The sequence below is a fragment of the Perca fluviatilis genome, chromosome 24 (assembly GCF_010015445.1).
Source record: "Perca fluviatilis chromosome 24, GENO_Pfluv_1.0, whole genome shotgun sequence".
Lineage (NCBI taxonomy): Eukaryota > Metazoa > Chordata > Actinopteri > Perciformes > Percidae > Perca > Perca fluviatilis.
The window spans coordinates 18,342,519-18,360,457 of NC_053135.1; the positions used below are offsets into that span (position 1 = coordinate 18,342,519).

Sequence of the window (17,939 nt, forward strand, 5' to 3'; positions counted from 1 at the left end):
TTCTAGTCTCATGGGGTGTCTCTAGAAATAAACTTTACTTCCTTACTCACTATTCTCATTAAACAGTAAGTTGTTTAAATGTATAATTACCTTTGGGGCATAAGACTGAACTGAACTGACTCAACACACTGTAAAAATATTGTTTCAATGACAAGCAGCATGACTGAAAACCAATAAGCAAATGGACAAACTCATCTAATCCACAAACTTTTTATTCAATCCAACATAGTTTATGTAATTAGGATAAACTGTATTAGTAGTATTATATTAACTCTGTTAAAAACAATTGCCATCAAAGTGCCTTCCATTAAAACAACTTATGCTCTCATACGTCTATCAAATAGTGTTATTTGTTGCCACACACACACACACACACACACACACACACAGACACACACACACGCACACACACACACACACACACACACACACACACATAGAGGTTATTTCCCAAATGAGATAAATTAATTTTCTGGGATTCTAGGGCAATGCTTTCCAAATGGGAATGTTTTCTAAGAAACAGCAATACATTCAGTAAGTACATTTTGGAATGAAGGCTTCAACTCATTTACATTTAAACACAGTATCATCAGCGCATGCACGAAACACCTTCTCGCATTAAGAACAGGTTAATGTGTAAGGAACCAATACATGATATGTTAGGAAGAATAATGTAAGCGCTCTCTGATTGGCAGCCAACTTCGCTTGGCAGACAAATTCTTTCTTTCCCGGCTCAGGGGGTCGCTCAGGAGTCTGTAACGCATTCGGGGCAGAGGATGTCGTCTTTGCACGTCAGGAAACCCCGGCCCACCAGAGATGCGCTGCAAGCTTTGCAGTTGAAGCAGTCGGTGTGCCACTGCCGCTGCTCGAACGAGATGTACTTGGTGCCCCCGATACCTTAAAACAGAAGCAACAGTGGCCGGGTTAGCTCAGTTGGTAGAGCAGGCGCGCACATATAGAGGTTTACTACCTCGACGCAGCGGCCCCGGGTTCAACTCCAGCCTGTGGCCCTTTGCTGCATGTCATTCCCCCTCTCTCTCCCTTTCATATCTTCATCTGTCGTGTGTAATTAGGGGTCTCAAATGCCCAAAAAAGTAACAGAAGCAACAAAGAGAAGCCGTGAGTGACCTACAACATGAGTCCCATGATCTCTGTAATGCAATAATCCCGTAATTGATGGTCATTGGATACACGTTCTGGGGAAAAGGTCCCTTCCATGTTACAGGTCGTTAATACTGTGGTTTCTTCTGTCTATTTGGAGTTCACGTTGGAATGAGATTTGACCTTGTTATAGCCATGTATTTCGGGACAAATTAAGACTTTTCCCACACCCAATTTTTGTTAGCATATGTTTCTGATGAACATCCTATGCAGCATTAGACAGTGACACATGTATTCCCCTTCTTCCTATAATATCTAAAATTCAAACATTAGGCTAAATCAAATCTTGCTTGTTCTTCGGAGCTTGACCCATATTGAGGGACTAAAAGTCAGGTTATCTCGGCTTCTGCTGCTTTGATTATGTACATTATACTGTAAACCTTAGGGTTAGGGTTATTTTTTCACACATGCTGTGTGGACTAGCCAGACCCTCCTCCACAGCGCTGTGGGGGAAGGTTTTTGCTATGCGAGACTACAAAAGGACAAGGATAAGTGCAACGTAATTTCACTGGCAGTGAGCTAAATTTAGTGCATTTTTGTACTACTCTTTGATTGCCGTGTTGCGGTAATTTGATCTATTTTAACAAACGCTTTACCGCTGATTGGGGCGGTGCAGTGAGCACATTTCTTGGCAAACAGGTTGCAGAAGCAGTCGAGGCAGTAGGCAAAGTCGTCCCGAGAGGTGAAGCGCTGGCCGGCCAGCTGCTGCTTGCAGCCGATGCAGACAAAGCACTCCCTATGCCAGGGCTGGTCACGGTAGTTCACTCCTACAGTGGTGATGGGCTGAAAGACATGGAATCACATGTCAGGTATGCTGTGTGAATATTTAGCTATTGACATTTCATAGACTTACTCAAAATGTAAAGTGTCCTGAGATAACTCCTGTTATGATATAACACATCCTGCACCTGGCGCAGCGTAAAGCCCGCTGCAAGTGTCTTTGCTAGTTGAAGACCGACGCAGTTGTCAGTTTCCCGTCCAGCACCCGCGTCGTTTAAATAGCAAATGTACCTTACGCCCATCTGTGGCCCATGGGTGCGCTGGTCCTACAGGGAGGTAGGTTCAGGTGCATTCTGGGCGTGCTTGTCTTACAGGGAGGTGTGTTCAGGAGCATTCTGGGTGTGCTTGTCTTACAGGGAGGTGTGTTCAGGTGCATTCTTGGGCGTATTGCTATCTTGAGGCAGCGGGAAGTGATCGCGCCATTACACACACAGGGACGCACAGCAGCTCACACACATGCAGAAGATTACAAATAAAAATATTACGGTGCAGATCCTCCATCATAACAGCCATGCATGGCTTTTAAAGGGAATGGGAGATGACTCTCTGTTTGGTTTATTGCATGTTACGCCCAAAACACACCTATGAATTAATAAAGACACTAAGTACAACCCTTTAGAACCATGCGCCCGTAAAACCAGCAAAAGTGGATTTTGGACACGCCCTAAACGCACCTGCGCCAGGTGCCTCACGCCATGCGCTTAGATCGTTAAAATAGGGCGCTCAAAATTGAAGTGAAGTGTGTGACGAGGTGGATCTGCTTTTATACCTTCTTGCAGGTGACGCACTGTGGAGCAAACTGTATCTCGTAGCAGGGCATGCAGTAGTTGTTGGCGTCCTTCTGGATGAAGCTGCGGGTGCCTATGGGCTGCTGGCAGCGGTTGCAGGTGAAACAGTTCTTGTGCCAGCTGTTGCCCTTATGCTCCATCTTTCTGGAGCCTGGGGGAGGGTGAGAGAGAAAGAGTGGGTAAGTGGCAGGGAAAAAGAAAAGGGAGATCAATAAGATACTTACATGGAAAGTTTTACAATCCATAAACACTTCATCACATCGGTATGTATGTTTGTATGTATGATCTGAATACTTCTTTCATCACTGCGACTGAAGGTAGCATTAGGCAACTCACACAGCTCATGGAGATAGTTTAAAACACTAAACTACACACTATAACACACAATTAGCTTCAAACATGTTCTACCTTTCACAGCTCAGTCATATCTGAACACACGGACACAAACTCCATAATTATCTCCAGTGTCCATCGGGAATAAAGCAAATCCGCTTAGAAATCCTAGAAAGCAGAAAGCTCCTTATATCTGAAGAACACACCTGAAAATGTTCACGTTTTCTAAGTTTCCTTCAGTATCAAAGTAAGCCAATGATAGTTGTCTGTGCATTCGTGAGTACAGAGAAATCAGAAACTTCTAATTGTTAATTTGGCATACTTTTAATGGTACTTTTACTTAAAGTGTCCCATATGGTGAAATTGGGTTTTTATGGGATTTTGTGTGTGATATAGCTGTGAAAATGTGAAATCGCTCACTGCCACCAGAACTAAACTAGACCGCCTCCCAGCTAAACGGGCCAGTTAGAAATTTGATGTATTTGCCACGTAGAAAACCGGGTAACCGATGGTTGCCGTGTTCCAAAATCGGCATAGCCCCGCCCCCTTTTCCAACGTTTCACTGCATAGCCAGAGCCGCGAGGAGTACGAAGCAGAAGAGTCATGTCGTCCCTAAAAAACGGCCATGAGAAGTGCATCATTCCTGGGTGCAGAGCATCAATAGTACTGCACGCCCTTACAAAAAAAATAAATGGCGCAGACAAGTGGGTGGAAGTCTCGCCTCGACCTGTCCTGAGTCAGGCATTATGGATAGGTAACAACTGGCCATTTTACACCACAGTGTCTTACGTTAATTTTATATGATGATGGAGTGGTACAGTGTGTGGTATAGTACTTTTACTGAAGTAAAGCATCTGAATACTTCTTCCGCCGCTGGCGAGGATGGAGACGGTAAAAAAAAGGCCTCCTCACCTGGCATGATGGTCTTCAGACACGAGTGGCACTTGGAGGAGTACTCGCTGCTGTAGCACTCGACGCACATCAGCAGGTCGTCCTTGGTGGCGAAAGGCCGCTCCACCAGAGACTGGCTGCACGTGATGCAGAGGAAGCATTCGCTGTGCCAGTGGCGGCCCTTGTACGACAGATCCTGCAGAGTTGAGAGGGAAACTGTTACGTTGAAATCTTTATTTTAGCTGTTTTTGGGGGGCTTTTCTGCCTTTAATTGACAGGACAGCTAGGTGAGAAAGGAGAGAGAGAGAGAGAGGGGGAAGACATGCAGGAAATCGTCACAGGTTGGATTTGGCCTCTGTGTCGAGGCATAAACCTCTAAGTATATGTGCGCCAGCTCTACCCACTGATCCAACCCGGCCACTACTTTTCTTTTATAAACATAACACAAATATACATACATTCATACATACTGTACATACATACATACTGTAGAAACATATATACACACACACACACAAACATACACACATAGACACATAAACTGTAGAAACATACATACATACATACTGTAGAAACATACGGGCACGCACGCACGCACGCACGCACGCACGCACGCACGCACGCATATATATATATATATATATATATATATATATATATATATATATATATATATATATTCAAAGTCTATATTTACATAATAAATCAAATTTACCCGGATTCAAATTAAGTAATTCATGGCAGGAGATAAAGTATCAAATAAGAGTCAGCTAATCATACTCTGAAATTAAAGAAAATCCCAACTCAGGATCCCATGTCTTTGTTATCCAGTAGCCATAGTCTTCCATTTGTTTATATCAAAAGATTTAGCTCTACCTATCACAAGGTTTCTGTCTAAAGTTTCAGCTTATCATGTAACAGCAGAGTATTTTTTTTACAGTGTGGTATCAGTTATTTTGCTGAAGTAAAGGCTTTTCACTGAGGTGGGATAATAAATTGACCTTGCTGGTGCAGCCGATGAGCTTCTGGCACACTTCACAGTTGTTGGAGAAAAGATCATCGTAGCATTTGACGCAGTACGGGTTGTTCTCCTTCAGGATGTACTTCAGCCCAAACAGGGACTCCTTACACTCTGTGCAGTCGTACGGCTCAGTCATTTTGACTGGAATCTCCTCTCTGTGTCTTCTGTCCTGCAAGATAAATATATATATATATATATATAAAAAAAACATTCAAACACAGAGTCATGCAGACAGAAGTCCTACAGATGATCTAATTGCAGCCAAATTGTGTCACCGTCTAAACTTGTACTTGGAGAGCTGACTCTTTTCTGCAAATCACGCCTTCATTACCGTGTACCAGGTACAGAGAGTCGCCCTTCTCAGATTCCTGGACACTTAATTGAGTACTACAGACATCAAATTAGGCCGAGGAATGCTGCAAACAACATGTAGAGTACATGCCTACTACTTTATTAATGGACATCATGTGACTTTTAAATCTGGTTTACTTGCTCCAAAAGAGTTTAAATCGAAGTATAAGGGAGGGGGGGGCTTGATTTGCTCTGCGTGCTAAAAATTCCTCAAAATCCTTTGGATGAAAGAGTGGAAAAGCAACGAAGGAAAAAAAAGGGTAAAGACAAAGTATAGAAGGAAAAGAAGAAACATAAACGTACTGTCGCAGTGCTTTCCCTCGGTTTGTGGAAGACTTAGTGCGCAGATTTGGCGGAGGGGTTTAGGCGTCCTTCCTCAAGAAAATGTGTTTTTAAATACATGAAATATGCAATTTGACGTACATTTTGTAGCATTACTATAACCATATCTGTGTCTAAAACGTTAGAAAAGCCAGAGAAGATAAATAAATAGCATTCAAGTATTAGATTTGAGAAGTCTTTTCGTTTGTGTGATGCATTAAAGTTTTTGGCGCTTTTTGTGCCGCCTTTACGTTCCTTCAGCTTTAGATGCTGCCAAAAACAGCTCGGGCGTTGCCCCTAAAGGCGCTGACACACCAACACGATTATGGGCCGTTGGACAGTCTGGCGAGGTCGGTGACTGGAGTCTGTTCCGTGCCGTCGTCAGTCAGAGGAGCCGTCGGCCTTCATTTTGGCCGATTTGACTTGTTGAATCGGAAGGCGGGCAGTCGGACTCAATGGCCAATCTGATTGGTGGAGTGCTAACGCGGAAATGACGAGCGGGATGAGCGTGACTAGAGTCTCTCAAAATCTGACGAAAATCTTTTAAACTGACCTTTGTCGATCTGAAATGAAGACAGATTCAGCAACTGCACGGCCTGTTTCTCGCTTAAAATGTTTTCAGAAACACGTTTCGGTGAACTATTTTAGTAAAATATGAAACTGTATTCCGAACGAAGCCGCTATTATGCCCGGTTGTAAAATCCAGGAGCAGCCAGACCCACATGACGCGTTCGTCCAATCAGCTGCCGGTTTTAATTTTTTGGGCGACAATACAGATTAGCGCTGCCTGCTGTTATGGAGACGTATTACGTCTCGCGCACGCGCAGAACCTACGCTCGAGTCGGCGTCTCTTCGGCGTCTCTTCGGTGTGTTCTGAGGTACTTTTTGGACCAACTCGGGGAGCCGACTGATCGGTCCGACTGGCTTTTCTGCCAGCGGTCGGGTTGGTGTGTCAGGGACTTTAGACTCGTAACAGCGGGGAAAACTGAAATACAACGTACGAGAAGGAAACATTGAAAGAAATGTCTGGCATCGTCATCTATCGCAGACTTCTTAGAAAACATCTCACTCTGCTGGAAGATGATTTTGAGCGTTATTGTTGAGCAGAAAGCATCGTTTAGAGGTTCAAATATCAAAGATGGAAGAAGCAGTCGAAGAATTGATTTTGTGTACCTGTGTTTTCCTTTGTCTTTTTATTTATTGTATTTCACTTTATTGTGAACCTGAGTGGAATTAAACACACGACTGTTTGGATCGTTTCCAGTTTTCTAAAATGGGAGGAGTTGTTTCGGCATCGAGTACTTTTTACTTTTAATACTTTAACTACATTTCCCTGATGATGATGATACTTAGAGACTTTGACTCAAGTTACAGTTTCAATGCAGGACTTTTACTTGTAACAGAGTATTTTTTTATAGTGTGGTATTAGTACTTTTACTTAAAGCTATAGTAAGTGATGTTAATTGTGTGGTTTTTATCTGTGAAAAGTGCTATTTACTTACTTACTCACTCACTCACTCACCTACTTACTCACTTACCTACTTACTTACTCACTCATTCACTCACTCACCTACTTACCTCCATACCTACTACTAATTACTTACTTACTTATCTCCCTACCTACTACTACCTACTTACTCACTCACTCACTCACTCACCTACTTACTTACTTACTCACTCACTCATTCACTCACCTACTTACTTACTTACCTCCCTACCTACTACTAATTACTTACTTACTTATCTCCCTACCTACTACTACCTACACTTACTCACTCACTCACTCACTCACCCCTACTTACTTACTTACTCACTCACTCATTCACTCACCTACTTACTTACTTACCTCCCTACCTACTACTAATTACTTACTTACTTATCTCCCTACCTACTACTACCTACTTACTCACTCACTCACTCACCTACTTACTTACTTACCCACTCACTCACTCACTTACTTATCTCCCTACCTACTACTATCTACTTACTTACTTACTTATCTACCTACCTACCTACTTACTTACCCACTCACTCACTCACTTTAAAAAAAGAAAATTAAACAAAATGCTGCATAAAACCTCTGAATCAATGCTTGAAAGAAATCAACTAAAAGGTCTTCAAAGGGGGGACTCTTCTGGGTCATTTCAGTACACACATCTGATAACATGGACAGAGCCTAAATGTCTCGGAAACAACCACACAGGATGCTGAGATCATTATAATATTATTATATTATCTCTGCCTTGTTAACTCTTGGCAGTCGGAAGCGGCCCATACTGGCAATGAACAGGACGTTAGGATCAGTGGTGGAAGAAGTGTTCAGATCCTTAAGTAAAAGTACTAAAACCACTCTGGTACCTGGGTTTCCCTAGGGTATTTCGGAATCAAAGCTTTAGGCCTTGAACTGTCTTGATTCCCTCAAGTATTGTGTTGTAGGTCTTGGTTTTAAAGGTCTACGTAATGCTCTTTGAAATGCTCCCGCAGCGCTTTGGAGTCTTTTGTTTCTTTTGTCATAATATGGGTCTTAAATTTCATTCATAATGGTCTTAAAAAAAGTCTTAAATTTGACTTGGGGAAACCTGCAGAAACCCTGGTTACAAGTAAAAGTCCTGCATTAAAAATCACGTAAAGATTCAGATCCTTTACTGCAGTAAAAGTACTAATACCACACTGTGAAAATACTCTGTTACAGTTAAAGTCCTGCATTGAACATGTTACTTAAGTAAAGTTCTGTAAGTATCATCAGGAAAATTAAGTTAAAGTATTAAAAGTAAAGAACTCTCCTCCCATTGTAGAAAGAGTAAAGGATCCAACCAGTTGTGTGTTTAATGGTCTCATCATCTCAGCTGGACTTGTAGCCGTTATATTGTCGGCTAGTTTACTTTAGAATCAAACATCAGATTTTATAAACTACATGTGTTTTGTGAGCAGGAATCTTAATGTGTAAAGTAACTTGTAACTAAAGCTGTAACAGATGAATGTAGTGGAGTAACTAAAGTAACTAGTAACTAAAGCTGTAACAGACGAATGTAGCGGAGTAACTAAAGTAACTAGTAACTAAAGCTGTAACAGATGAATGTAGTGGAGTAACTAAAGTAACTAGTAACTAAAGCTGTAACAGATGAATGTGTGGAGTAACTAAAGTAACTAGTAACTAAAGCTGGAACAGATGAATGTAGTGGAGTAACTAAAGTAACTAGTAACTAAAGCTGTAACAGATGAATGTAGTGGAGTAACTAAAGTAACTAGTAACTAAAGCTGTAACAGATGAATGTAGTGGAGTAACTAAAGTAACTAGTAACTAAAGCTGTAACAGATGAATGTAGTGGAGTAACTAAAGTAACTAGTAACTAAAGCTGTAACAGATGAATGTAGTGGAGTAACTAAAGTAACTAGTAACTAAAGCTGTAACAGATGAATGTAGTGGAGTAACTAAAGTAACTAGTAACTAAAGCTGTTACAGATGAATGTAGTGGAGTAACTAAAGTAACTAGTAACTAAAGCTGTTACAGATGAATGTAGTGGAGTAACTAAAGTAACTAGTAACTAAAGCTGTAACAGATTAATGTAGTGGAGTAAAAAGTACAATATTTCTCTCTGATATGTAGCGGAGTAGAAGTAGAAAGTGGCATGAAAAGAAAAGACTCAAGTAAAGTACAAGTACCTCAAAATTTGGACTTAAGTACAGTACTGGAGTAAATGTACTTAGTTACATTCCACCGCTGTGCTTCAGTGTACAGCTGCAAACAGACTCTGTGTCAGACTGCAGGACGGACATTTTGCATGTTTCCACTCGAGGGTGAAGGATGTTTGTACATGGTGTGTGATTGATTTTAATAACTTTAAGAATCATTTTCTTTTATAAATCCCTTGAAGGGCTTTTTTGAACACATTATTTTGGTAGTGAACAAAGGCTCAACAAGAACAAAACAGTGCTCTGTCTTTACCCAGAATAAGTTAATACAATAATGTGAGTAATTGAATAATGTGTATTTCCCAAAACACAAAGGCTGCTATTGTCTGGCCATTGGATCCGACTCAGAGCAGTAAAACAAATGTTTCAAATGTTGTTCTTGTTAAGTCGTTATTACCTGTAGATGATAGCCAGGGATTTCAATCATTGGCCGATAGTTTGCAGATGACTTTCATCTTAATTTGGAATATTATATATATATTATATATATTATTTTTTTTTCAGCCATCTAACCATGTTTCCTGCACATCTTTTAAATCGAAACATTTACAAGACCTCTTTTTGTAAACCTTTTCATGTAAGGGTGGCCGAGGTGGACGCACAGATGTATTTATTCACAGGACGGTAACATCAATCTCCAACCAAAGTTTTAGGTACAATGCCCCCCCCCCCCCCCCAAAAAAATAAAAATAAACAAACAATAAATAAACTGAAGAGAAATCACTTCACGAAAAAAATATGGAAATGCTAAATGCAAATCTGTGAAAACAAAAAGACAGGCTCTTCACCACACTAACAGCTTTCATTTGAATTATTGACAAATTATTATTATTAGTCTTATACTGTATTTAAAAAAAAAAAAGTATCCCACTCTATTGCTCTGACTGAGCATGCATGCATGCATTTTAAGAATCTATTGAGTATCAGCCAGATATTAAGCCGACATCTGAATACCTGACAAAATGTTCCTCATTCACTTTTATTTTTCTTTAAACTTGCTTGAGCAACTCAAAAAATCTTCTAAACCTTCTCAGAAACCTGGATTATATCTATCCATAGGTGTAATTTACAGGGGGGGATATATCAAAACAGGCCAGTGTGGGACTGCAGGGCCAGGGATCGAACCACCATCCGTCCAATTGGTAGGCGAACAGTCTACCCCCTGAACCACAGCCACCCCATCTCACACCCACATGAAAGATAAGCATGAATGAAATTGCGAAAACATCTCTGAAATGACAGTGAATGACTTGGTAAATATAAAAAAGAAAAAACAGGAATACAGAGAAGAAAGTACAAAGAACATTGGGTCAAAAGAAGGCGAAGAAAGAAAGAGCGAAAGAAAGAAAGTCTTACCCTGTCAGAGCAGCCTGAGTGTCGGAGGATGAGCCGGACTGCAGACTGAGACCAGAGGTGTCTACGGAGTGCTGTCGTCCATCTGCCTTTTAAAAATGTTACACACACACACACACACACACACACACACACACACACACACACACACACACACACACACACACACACACACACACACACACACACACACACACACACACACACACACACACACACACACACACACACACACACACACACACACACACACACACACACACACAGGGGCAGGAAGGCGGGGGCAGTGGTGTGACCAGAGTGGGCAGGTCAGATTATATAAATTAAAGCCCAAATGCTGAAAATCACAAACTGTTGAACATTCAGTCACTCATACAGGACACAGCTTGTACAAATGAATACAATGTCTGCATTCAAAAACACACACACACATACATGCACACATACAAACACATGCACACACTACAACATGCATGCACACACACACACATACACAGACAGACACACACACACTACAAACATCCATGCACGCACTTGCGCGCACACACACACACACACACACACACACACACTACAAACATGCACACACACTACAAACATCCACGCATGCATGCACACACACACACACACACACATACTACAAACATGCACACACTACAAACATCCACGCATGCATGCGCACACACACACACACTACAAACATACACACACCCACGCACGCACGCACACACACCCACACACACTTACACTCACCTAAAAGATTATTAGGAACACCTGTAAGATTTCTCGTTAATGCAATTATCTAATCAACCAATTACGTGGCAGCTGCTTCAATGCATTTAGGGGGGTGTGGTCCAGGTCTAGACAATCTCCTGAACTCCAAACTGAATGTCAGAATGGGAACGAAAGGTGATCTAAGCAACTTTGAGCGTGGCATGGTTGTTGGTGCCAGACGGGCTGATCTGAGTATTTCGCAATCTGCTCAGTTACTGGGATTCTCACGCACAACCATTTCTAGGGTTTACAAAGAATGGTCTGAAAAAGGAAAAACATCCAGTATGCTGCAGTCCTGGGGGGCAAAAATGCCTTGTTGATGCTAGAGGTCAGAGGAGAATGGGCTGACTGATTCCAGCTGATAGAAGATCAACTTTGACTCAAATAACCACTCGTTACAACCGAGGTATGCAGCAAAGCATTTGTGAAGCCACAACACAAACAACCTTGAGGCGGATGGGCTACACAGGGGAATGTTTTCTTGGCACACTTTAGGCCCCTTAGTACCAATTGGGCATCGTTTAATGCCACAGCCTACCTGAGCATTGTTTCTGACCATGTCCATCCCTTTATGACCACCATGGACCCATCCTCTGATGGCTACTTCCAGCAGGATAATGCACCATGTCACATGACCATGAGTTCCCTGTACTAAAATGGCCCCCACAGTCACCAGACCCAACCCAATAGAACATCTTTGGGATGTGGTGGAACAGGAGCTCTGTGGTGCCCTGGATGTGCATCCCACAAATCTCCATCAACTGCAAGATGCTATCCTATCAATATGGGCCAACATTTCTAAAGAATGCTTCCAGCACCTTGTTGAATCAATGCCACGAAGAATTAAGGCAGTTCTGAAGGAGAAAGGGGGTCAAACACGGTATTAGTAGGGTGTTCCTAATAATCCTTTAGGTGAGTGTACATTAAACTATGTTTTCCTGATGATACTGACATACTTTAAATGAAGTAACATTTTCTATGCAGGACTTTTACTTGTAACAGAGTATGTTTACAGTGTGGTATTAGTACTTTTACTGAAGTAAAGGAACTGAATACTTCTTCCAGCGCTGGTTATATAATAGAGAAAAAGCCCTGCTATCGTCCAGTGGGTTTTCTGCGAGTACATGCCTGAGTCGATCCTGTTGTACCAAGAACTGTTTCTTCTAATGGTTCAAAGAAATTACGTGTCATGTACGGACTAAACAGCAGCCACTTGGTAGTCCTTAGCCTAATTTCTGCACATAAAAGGGTTTGACTGGAATAGTCTGTCCAATGTTTGACTCCAATGAGTGTCAGTAAGTTCACATTTAGAGTTTTTGTAGAATTTGATTTTCTGCTGCATCATGCTGCGACACACTGTGTGATTTTCTTTCTATTTTAGCATTTTTTATGGGTCCTGTTGCTGTTATACTATTATATCAACACACTGTGTGCTTGGAGATCATGTGGAGGAAGGGCGCCTGGACATTAAGTCCTTAAACCCTTTGGAGAGGAATTTAAAAATAAAGTACCATATAGAAGTGGCTCCCGACTCAGGGGTTGGTGGTCAAGATGAAAATTCAATCTGAGGTGATTAACAGAATATTTTTTTTTTTTGGGGGACACTACGCACAACAGTAAGCATGATCGGTTCGAGTACAGTAATAGCAATGAGTCTGTGTTACCTTATTTGACAGAAATATATGCATGTTTTTTTCTGAAAAAAAAAAGCCTATTATGCTTGAGTAAATGAAGCGCTCTAAGGCTCTAAGGCCTGATCCCCATGTGTTTCATATTAAAATGTTCAGAACAAACTCAGCTTTCTGTAAAGTGATGCCCACAATTGTTCCAGAGCAATTTGTAAAGAGATAATTTTGCCCTAAAGTGGAAATATATCGTGAAAACATACCTACACTCGGTTGTTTTGGAGCTTGAAATGAGTTTACAAAAGTCTTAGGTTAAAAAAAAGTAGTGTAATATATGAATAAAAAAAAAGAAAATGTCTAAAATGATATTTTGTAATATCACTTTTTGTGTGTGGTTAAACATCGCTTGGACTCGCTGGTGCATCTTTTGTCCTCAGAGGGTTAACACTTCTAAATGTAGATGAAACCCCAAATAACAAAACTGCTTAAAAAAAAATAATAATATTGAAATACTATACCATTAAAATCATCAAGACCGACTCTGGACGGTAAAACTGAGATGAGCGCTCCTAGTTTATGTTCTGCTCGTTCAACACTTAAGTTAATTGCTGATAAACACACTTAGAGAAGATTTTAATTGCCATTTCTATTCTCAATTCTTCATCATTTTGGCACTGGCTAAAACCTCTTTACAGTGTGGTATTAGAACTTTTACTGAAGTAAAGGATCTGAATACTTCTTCCACCGCTGGTCATGTGGACAGTGTTGTTCTCATTACTAAGAATTCCTCTTGGACGGCGACATAGCACTGTAGCTTTAAGTTCTGGCTGGGTTGACCAAGGTTTAACTACCTCATCTTCTTCTGCAATGCTTTAATTGCAACGGACTGGAGAAGTAGCATCACCAAAACAGTTTATCTCAATCTGCCCAACTCCTAATATTCTCATACCAGTAGTGGACGTAAACGCACACTCATATGGCTGTTTTTTTGGCTGATTTTCTGGAAATTTGGTTCAAAATTGTGTGTTGTTAAATTTAAACGAAACTATGACACTAGTGGTTGGACTCATGTAGACTCTTAAAGGTAACTACCGTTTTTTTCAACTTGGACTATTTTCCTGTGTTTTTGTGTGTAAGTGACTGATGGGAACAACAATCTTTTACATTGGTCCAGTATTAAGCGTGAACGCTGTAACCGGCAGCCACAGACCGGGCTGCAATGTGACCCTACAGACCTATGGGGCAAATGTGCATCGTCAATTTCCTCCACTAAAAGTGCCTTATTTCTTGCTGACAGGCTCAGATTATTATTCTAAGTGTCTGTCAACATTAATGAAAGGATCCCTACAGAGATAGACCTTTAAAACCTCTTGTCCAAAACTGATGATAATGTGCAATGTTACACAGGGAGATATATGTATAGGGATTAAAGATTATATCATGACGAGATATCTGAAAGTCCTTTATTTTGACGGGGAGAAAAAAGACAAAAGTGAAAGTTAAATAGATATATCTTTTATTAGCTTTAATTGCATCAGTTGTAGGTATATTTGGAGATATGATGCCACGGCCAAAACAAACAAAAAAACATTTTAGCAAACTCAAAATGTTCATCATGATGAGGTGAATGCACGGTGTCCCTGAGCATGCCTTTAACACAAGCTCTAGTCCATGCACTTCCATTCATTTATTGGTCATGTTCAGTGTGACAGCAGCTGTCCACTTCTCTCCAAACAGCCACAATCAAAACCATCAAACATCAAATAAAGAAGCTGATTATCAGGCTGCGGGTCACCAAATTCTTTGGCAACAATCCTGCCCAGTGGTGCAGTCTAGTTTTTTGTAGTGCGTATACTGTGATTTTTTCCCCCTCCCAGCTTTATACTTGGTCGTCCAAGAGCGACACCCCCATATGTTTTTAACGTTAACCGTGTATACAGTGCTTTCCCTCAGTTTGTGTAAGACTTAGGTGCGCGTATTTGGCGGCGGGGTTTAAAAAAATTTGACGTTTTTCATTAATTTAGTGTCTCTTTGTGGGATTTTCTCTCTTTGTGGGATTTTCTCTCTTTGTGGGTTTTTGCGTCTCTTTGTAGTCGTGTTGGGTCTATTTTTGGTCATTTTGTTTCCTTTGGGGTTATTTGGGGTCCCTGGGGTCATTTGGCGTCCCTTTGTGGTAGTTCTGCGGCTCTTTTTCACATCATTTTGGACTGTTATTATCACCATATCTGTGTCTAAAACGCTGGAAAAGCTAGAGCAGATAAATAACTAACGCTCAAAAAGCTTAAAGACAAAAGTTGCCAAAGAAGTCCAACTACAATCATTAGATCTGAGAAAAGTCTTTAAGTTACATTCATTCGGCTTTAGGTGCTGCCCAAAACAGCTCGGGTTTTGCACCTGAACCTTATAACGGCGGGAAAACCCTGGTATAGCATCCGCCTCAGCCGCCTCACGTTCTGTAGTTTCTGTAACGTTAACGTCTGCTGCAGTGTCACCCGAAGCGGCAGTATAGCTTCAGGGGCAGGCTAAGGTTACATTTTTGTTAAATACATCTCCTTTATTGATTCATATTGATTTCAAATTTCGCAGAGCATGACCGCCAAGCAACCATGTTGTTTGTTCCTACGCGACTCGCAACACAGACGAAAGTGTGAAAGTTCGGTCGCGAAACAATCTTCGTTGCGTAACGTTATCCTCGCGCTTTTCTAAGTGGGTACACGGAAATCCTTGACCTTTCCTAGTGGGTGTACGCCATATTCATACCTGCGTATCACGTAGACTCCACCACTGATCCTGGCGCTTTGTTGCCTAAAAAGTTGCCCCTTTGTATCATCGCTCTCAGCAACTAAAAGTACCATCTCAAGATAGTATTGTGCATTCAAAAACATGCTAAACTGGCAGCACGAAGACAAAACAGCACAGACATTTATATATCTTTGATTAGAGGGTGGAGGGGTCTCACTGATTACAATGTTTCCGCTTTCAGTTTGGAAAGAGGAAGTGGAAGTTATTCTGCAAAACCTTGCAAGGTGTTTTTTTTTTACCTGTGAAAATATAAGTTCAGGGGTTTCAAAAGGCACAAGGTGTGGCAGAGTGAGAGTTTTCGAGAGAAAATTATTAATTTTTCTTCTTCTTCTAGCTGTTTTTTTTTTTTTAGGTCTGTCATGAACTCTGTTTTTTAACATCTCTGATTGGCTGATCAGAAGCTTCACAGAGTGAGTGCAGAACTTTAGTAACATAACAAACCAGACTGTAGTACTGTTCTGAGTCCTGGGAACGCCTGATTGGCTGGTCAGTGTCCCTGCAGGACTACAGTATGATACAGCCAATCACAAATCCTTTCAACTGTTAAAATATCTCAGCAGGGGACAAACATTTTTTAAAGAATCGCAGGGTTTCTTTTTGGACGATTGTCACGTAGGGCAATGTAAAAAAAAAAAGTGACAAAAACTCCAAAGTCAACACACGGTATTAGCATAGATATTAGGCGTTAGTATAGGAATGCAGCCAGGGCCTTGCAGAGGCGGGGAACACAAACAGTTAACAAGCTGTGTGTCAATGTTTTTGTCTGCAACAAGTGGCTGCCCTTCACTTCCACCTGAACTATAGCTCGAGCTGTAACCTTCAACTTTATCAAGATGAGAAACTTTTTTCTTATGTAGTTAGATGAGAAGATTGATTCCACTCTCATGTCTTTTTTCTTTACATTGATTGGACAAAGTGGTATACATCTTCTCATCTAACTCTCGGGGAATAGGCGTGTTTTCCCAAAATGTCAAACTATTCCTTTTAAACAAATGAATGCTGGTTTAAGATTAAACTATACCCCTAAAGATTGACCTATTCTCCCTGGCTCTTCAAGCTTTGGAAAGCTGCTAAACTTCTCGTTTGTGTCTCAATCCTTCAGAAAGAAACTCAGGGCCTCATTTATAAATGCTACGCTTGTAATTATGCAACAGAGAGCATAATTATGAAGACAAATGAAACGATCTATAATCAGGAGGATCACAGAAAAGAACATTTTCTAAATGAGGCCTCTGATATCTACATTCAGCAAATTAAATATGTCTACATGTTATATTAGTATATACACTAAGGATGTTTGGATGTTGCTTCTCTGAGCGGTGACAGTCTGTCGTGATGGCCTCCCATTGGTGCTCCAACAGGAGGGGCGGGGCTTGTGGTTCCAGGTAGGGCGGTTTAGCATGCGGCAGTTATTTGCGGTCCGTCTGCAGAAAGAAACAAACATGAGAAGGCTGCAAGCCTGCTTTTACATATTTGTATTTTTATCACATGACTTTTCCACGGGCAAAAAAAGGATACATTTATAGAAAATGATTTTAATAAAAAAATTAAAAAAAAAAGACTAATTGCATGTTCCCACAAAGCCGTTTTTTAATTGCAATAAGCGAATAAAAACATATGCCGAAATAAACAAATCATGATGCTGATTTGTAAAAAGTCTAAATTCAAACTTCAAACATCAGGTCTGTCCGCGAGACGACAAGCAAACAACTTTTAAAATGCTTGTTTTCTGGATGGAATTCAGATCGATCGGGGCTCTGCTAAGATTGGAGCTGCTCCATATACACAACAATAGAGATATCATTTCAGAACTTACCAGGTAGTCAAACTTCCCCGCTTACTTTTCCCAAAGAAAACTCTTTTTTCCGTCCGGTCTCAGTCCAAATAACGAGGTGCTACAGCGCTCCGGGTGCCATAGACAGATATGGTAACGTGTTCCTCCATTTCTGCTTAAACAACGTCAGGACATCAGGAGAATCTAAACACTGACTGGCTTTTGCAACACACCTAGAAGCGTGTTTTTTTGCTTGAGTTCAAATATTTCA

General features: G+C 41.0%; 2 protein-coding genes across 2 annotated transcripts in view; both read right to left on the reverse strand.

Annotated features, from left to right (window-relative positions):
- Positions 1-194: 194 nt before the first annotated feature.
- Positions 195-10,825, reverse strand: LOC120554329 (four and a half LIM domains protein 2-like). The gene is made up of 6 exons (XM_039793175.1): positions 10,697-10,825; positions 4,955-5,143; positions 3,975-4,149; positions 2,711-2,880; positions 1,758-1,944; positions 195-897 (listed from the first exon to the last, which is right to left on the reverse strand). Exons 2-6 carry the CDS (start codon positions 5,108-5,110, stop codon positions 746-748), a joined length of 840 nt encoding a protein of 279 aa, XP_039649109.1. The 5' UTR covers positions 5,111-5,143; positions 10,697-10,825; the 3' UTR covers positions 195-745.
- Positions 10,826-14,585: 3,760 nt separating this feature from the next.
- Positions 14,586-17,939, reverse strand: part of LOC120554003 (kinesin heavy chain-like) — a 45,110-nt gene continuing 41,756 nt past the window's right edge. The window contains exon 26 of the mRNA XM_039792551.1: positions 14,586-17,318. The gene's annotated coding sequence lies outside the window, so the exon portion shown is untranslated. The remainder of the gene's footprint in view (positions 17,319-17,939) is intronic.